The 6,000-nt window shown below is 35.3% G+C and overlaps 1 protein-coding gene across 1 annotated transcript in view; it reads right to left on the bottom strand.

The window, feature by feature from the left end:
• Nucleotides 1-298: 298 nt before the first annotated feature.
• Nucleotides 299-6,000, bottom strand: part of LOC124805089 (protein king tubby) — a 61,439-nt gene continuing 55,737 nt past the window's right edge. Inside the window, exons 7-9 of the mRNA XM_047265527.1 lie at nt 2,208-2,325; nt 1,967-2,119; nt 299-846 (exon numbers count right to left, since the gene is read on the bottom strand). Coding sequence (XP_047121483.1) covers nt 713-846; nt 1,967-2,119; nt 2,208-2,325 — 405 coding nt within the window. The 3' untranslated portion in view covers nt 299-712. The remainder of the gene's footprint in view (nt 847-1,966; nt 2,120-2,207; nt 2,326-6,000) is intronic.

Raw genomic sequence — 6,000 nt, 5'->3', positions numbered from 1 at the left:
CTATGTCTAACACACACACAACAGACAATCACATAGCAACAAGTATACTCTCGAGAGATTCACAAGGTGACAACATGACAAAAGTGTCATTAAAATAGTGCGTATTGCTTTGAGAAAATATTAACAATGCAATTTAAAATTAAAATCAGATGTGACAAAGATTCGTTATATTTAGGCCTGTCATGCAATGGCATTATTTTCTTATGAGAGGTAAAATATTGAAAGACTTTTCTGACATGTGCAACTTTATACTTAACTTTGCTGCAGACTGACAAGCAACTGCATGCCAAATTATACACAAATATTATGAACTGTGACATAAATCAAGTCTTCATATGTCATTAAAATACCATTAAAAAAATATAAATTGTATCATGTTTTGCTTAGGACTAGAAACCGTCATCTTAAAGGTCACATACGTATGAAATATAAATACTGTTATCTCCACACAGCACACATACATTAAAAAAGACAAACTAGCAGTTCTACTCAAAGTGTACAATGATTGTGCGTGCTCCAGCCACACACGTGGCACATACAACAGTGTCTATCTTGTGATGACTGGTACTGCAAATTGTAAAAATGCAATCACGTGGATTTAAGAAGTAACATTCTTTCCTGCATACTGCTACAGCATATTCATCTTCATATCTTCGGGTTCCATTGTTTGATAATGTACGATTATCATAAAACTTTGCATGCTTCTAAACTGTCACTCACACGCTAACTTGCTATCAAAACTGCTTAAAGCAATAGCAAACGCTTGTAGTGCACACATAGGATATCGGTAATCCATCGTGAAGACATCTTCGGAAATACGACCAAACTGCATTACTATGTAATCAACTGAAAATATAAATGAAACATTACTGGCAATGGGAGCAGTAATAATGTATACATTTGGCGAGAAGGCTAATAAAGAATAAAATTTAAATTATTCTAACATATCAGGTTTGCCACAATGAAAATAAAGGGCTTTTTCTTAAATTTAATTATATTTTGTGCCTCAGCTTGTAATGGGACACCCTCCTCTAACATTACTTTTTTATTTTTTTATAGAAATAGCTGATACCAGGAATATTTTTGTATCTTGTATTGGTTAAAATTATCTCAGCTGTTTCACTATTAGAATTTCATATAATTTTGTATATGATGTATTATATTTCAGACTAAGATGTATAAAACGCAATTAATTTGTTTCAATCGATGTTCTAGCTCTATTATTACAGTTAAAATTACTTTTCTTTTAGAAATATTTGAAATTACGAAATATCTGGCCTACGTAAAATTCCTATTATTAATTGCACAATCTGACGATATTTATCAAATTTATTTCTGGACTCATTTATAAAATTGTGATATAATTTAGTGAAAATTCTTCTTTTGTCAAGAAAGTTTGTAAACTCTTTTGATCTGTAAACTCTTTGGAATCTTGTGAGTACCGCAGAATGTTGGGAGTAGTGGGCATGCCTCTGATGGAAACGGATGTGTCTTTAATTTTGACAATAATAATATAATTTTTGGTTTTATGAAAATGGAGATTGTCAAGTCAGTGTGATATAGAAGAATGGGATAAAATAAGAAAGTCACGGAAACAGAAAGTACTTCATCAATTATTATGTCAACTGGAACCCACAAAGTCATAATTGCAGCCTCAAGAATCTACTCCTATATGTACTGCAGCCAACAACAAGAAAATGAAGATAACTAAAATTTTTTTTTTGTGTATCTTACATCTCTCGAAGCTTTTGAAACCAACAAAGAGACTGAAAATTTACTAGTGATGTCTGGGAGGGTAAAATTACAAGCTGAAAAGCCAAATACTTACTTCTATACAGAAAAATATATTTCAAAATCTGAAACTATATGTAAAAAGAAAATTGTATTTCAAATCAACTTAAAACATTTCTTTAAAAAATATGAACAAGACAAGCAGGAAAAATGTATTGTTATATAATATACATACCATCACTGTCATGAACAATCTGGAAATTTTTTACTGATGCCTGAGTGACTCTCCCATGGAAGTTCAGCACATATGACTGTGTGTCATCATTCCATACTGGTGTTTTATTATGAAGCTCTATGAGATTATCCATATTTTTATTTCGCCAGCACTCTAAATTCACAGACCAGTATTGAGTTATGAGTTAGTTTGATCTTTCCTGAGATTCAAGCTGTACAAGAACGCATAAAAATTATCTTACCCAGCAAACCTTCATGTTCATCTTGAGGGCAGATTTGTACCCTCTTGTGCTCTTGAGTCATCCCCGGCAATATAACTGTCATTTTCCTTGGACCTTTGAAGCCAAGAACATTTGTATCCTAATAAAGAGTAAAAAGAAATGAATGCAATTCAGAAAACATGTAAATTATCTAAAATTAGAAAGGAGGAGTAATATACAAGTGGTATTCACACAGTTAATAAATTGCTGATTTGAATAAGGCAGAAAGAGCTCTTATGGGCTGATTTTATCCCACAACCAATTTTTCTGATGTACTGTAGTACGGACTAGTAATAATGATTTTAAATGATGGAAGTTGCTGGTTGCTAGGTCAGACTTGAAGGGAGGATGGTTCTGTTTTGGGTGTACTGAGGAAGCACATTACTGCCCAGACCACCCAGTGATTTTCAAGTACATCTCCACAGATAATTGAACAAGCATTTAGCTGGACACTTTCGCTGAATATGGACATTCAGAATGTAGACAGTGTATGGATAATGAGACAGAATTTCCTTATGCAAAATGTGATGCCGGTGCAACAAATGTGTCATACCAGTATCAAACTACATTGAAAAGCAATGAACACCATTACTGGCATAACTGTCTGTGGAAAATAAACTGTTCATAAGAACACCTGTGGCCTTACTTTCTTTATAGTTCTTACACACTTGATAACACATATTCACACAGTCAAACTGTCAAAAAAGCATAACAAAAACCTATATTGCTTGTGTAACAAAAACCATTTTTTCAGTGGCCTGGAAATACATTGGGGATTTAACCATAATAATAATAATAATAAAACAAAATGTAAAATTTCAATCTCCTTGCTATCAAAGGGAATGATATACTCGTCAATGAGAAATATAGCTGTTCCATTGTTTCTGTACCCAGACTATGAAAAATATGTACCTACTACTGCAGTACAGAATTACCTTGATCAGATGACAAATCTAAAAATGATACTGCTGAAGTACAAAATGTTGAGAATAATCACAAAAAGTGTTTGAGTTATCCTTTTGATTGCACTTCCCTCTTGCTTCAACAAATTATTTTTCAACCCTGTAAGAAATTTAACACCACCTGCTCTAACACTCCGACACAGTGATCAATGACTTCTTTTTCTTTAACAACAATATAAAGCAGAATGGATTGCACAAAATAGGAAAGGTTTAAGCTATTAGACTTTGACATTAACACCACAAATACGAATATTATGAGTACCGTTATATAAAAACAAAATGGCCATTTGAAAATGGATTTATGAACAGGACAAGATTAGTATACATATGAAGTAACATCAGTAAATGGTGAAACTGCTGTGAATCAGAAACACACAGTATCAGATTATTGCAATGACAATATAGTTTCCTCTTCACTGTCTCATTTACTGGCCAGTAGTACAAGCACCCAAAGCGTAATAATATTGGTTCTAGAAGTGTCAGGGTATGATGCCCCCTCCTACAAATGATCGCTCACTAAAATACAGCAATACAGAAATCTATGGAGTTATATGAGGAAAAAGATTTTGCTGAACAATTGCAGCAAAGATACCGTAGAGGACACTGTAACATATTGATGAAGGTGGACTACCATACTATATCTGTGCCAATACAAGAACATGAAAATGTGTAGCTGCAATAGCTTCAGTTATCTATAACGTTTACATATTACTACTACTGCTACCACCACCACCACCACCACCACCATTTCTTCCTAACCTTTATCCTGCACCTTGTTTGTGAATCATGTAACTGTGGTATTCACCTAGCCAAATATGACAAACTGCCTAAAAAAACCGATCCAGGCTGTCTGGCACCACAAGGTGGATTTGAATTACGAAAGCAATGTGCTAATCTCTGGGCAGGTAATGTTTGACATACATATCAATGTTAATCTAAAAAATGAAATGTAAGTTGGAGTGGAACATAAAATTTATTAACGGCACATTTAGCAAAATTCACTTTCTTCCAAACAACAGTAACTTTCTTAATATAAGGGGGCCTCAAATGAAGATAAGACAGATGGAAAAAAGTAAATAAACTGTTTATTATTCCAACAATAAATGCTGTGACTGTTAATACGAGGTGGTTGTAATTAAAGTTCAGCTACTCACAGGAATCCAGTGTGGGCTGTAATTATCATAGGGCAGCGAAACTTGGTAGATGATATAATGTATTCATGTGGAACCCATTTACACTGGAAAACAAATCAATTCCAATTTTAGCCACCAGGTGCAAATCTAGTGCTGTGAATGTAAGGAAGAAGTATACAAATGCTTCCATACATCACGGAACAGTAAGAGGCTGTGGACAGACAAGGTCAATCAACTGAGAAAGCTGTAAGTTGATTTTATTGTTAACTGCCACCTACACAATTTGTTCAATATGAGCACTGGAGATGTCGACCAGATGCTGTATCCCATAAGACAATGTGATCAGTAGTTGCTCATAGCAGTTACAGGGGAATCTGAGTAACATGTTCACATGTACTGGGATTCAGTTCAGGTAGAGACTGAACGTGTCCACAGTAAACATGTTCTATTAGATATACCCACAACTAAAAGTCACGTGGATTCAGATCAGGTGATCTTGCAGGCCATGATCTGGAAAACCTCTAGAAATAACACTTTTGTGGAAGATTGCATTAAGCAAATCTTTCACAGGATGTTGCCCCATCATGCAAGAAAACAGTGGTTTCCACAGAGCTGCACTCTTCCAAAGCAGGAATCACATGCTGAACACAAATGTTTCAATAACGTGCAAACATCATGGTACACCTGACAGCCCCCTGGGTGTGTTCTCTTCAAAGAAGTGAACTATAATAAAGGTGCTTGTGAACCCAATATACACAGTCACATAAAGTGAGTGCAATGGCTCTTCATGCACAGTGCATGGTTTACAGTATCCTAAATTCAGTAATTCTGTGTATTCACTGCACTCTGTAGACAGGGTCTATACATGGACAAGGGAAAAAAATTCCCGGGTTTTTCCTGGATTTCCCGGTTAAAAATACATTTTCTCCCGTGTGAAAATACAGTTGTTCCATGTTAAGGGACAGTATACTTTCCCTTGGAACTGTAAAAGTTATAAATCCTTTGAATGGCTCTGGTTTTATACACCGGCGTAGAATTACTCGTCACTTTAGAAAACGAAACTGAGGGGGAAAGAAACATGTTCTGGAAAGATCTTTGATGTGCACCAACATGTACACTACATATTTTCGTATTACGAAAGTATAAATGCGAATTCCACCAAACACCGCATGTTACTTTCCAAAGCATAGAAGTCAAGATTGTGATGCGCTTTTGTAAACCAGGCACAGCTCATGTCATGTTAGCTCGGCAGCCAATGACAGCGGAAATTCACAGTATAGGACACGTGATGTAGTCAGCCAATAACAACATCACTGTTAAGTAGCGCGAACATACAAATAGGAAAAGTTAATGGTTTAAATGAATATACATAGTGTTGTTACAAGAAGAAGCAAAGCTTTTACATATAATATTGATCTCGAAGATTTGTGGGGATGTAGAACCACTGGCTCACCCCGCAATAATACCACTACCCTACTGCAGCGAGAACTGTACCTTTGCCAGATAAGTTCTCTGTAGTACACACCCTACGCTACATGTATTGTGTATACGCTGCAAGAATAATAGTATTCATAATAAGTGACAGGAGTGCGAGCTATTATTTATTACCACGACCGCTCTCCACTACCTATAGATTAATAAGCTGCAAGAGAAGCTACACTTTCACATATATTGTTGATC

This window comes from Schistocerca piceifrons, chromosome 7, assembly GCF_021461385.2.
Source record: "Schistocerca piceifrons isolate TAMUIC-IGC-003096 chromosome 7, iqSchPice1.1, whole genome shotgun sequence".
NCBI classification, from domain to species: Eukaryota; Metazoa; Arthropoda; class Insecta; order Orthoptera; family Acrididae; genus Schistocerca; species Schistocerca piceifrons.
Note: the sequence above shows the minus strand (reverse complement) of the source record. Positions and strands in the feature narration are given on the sequence as shown.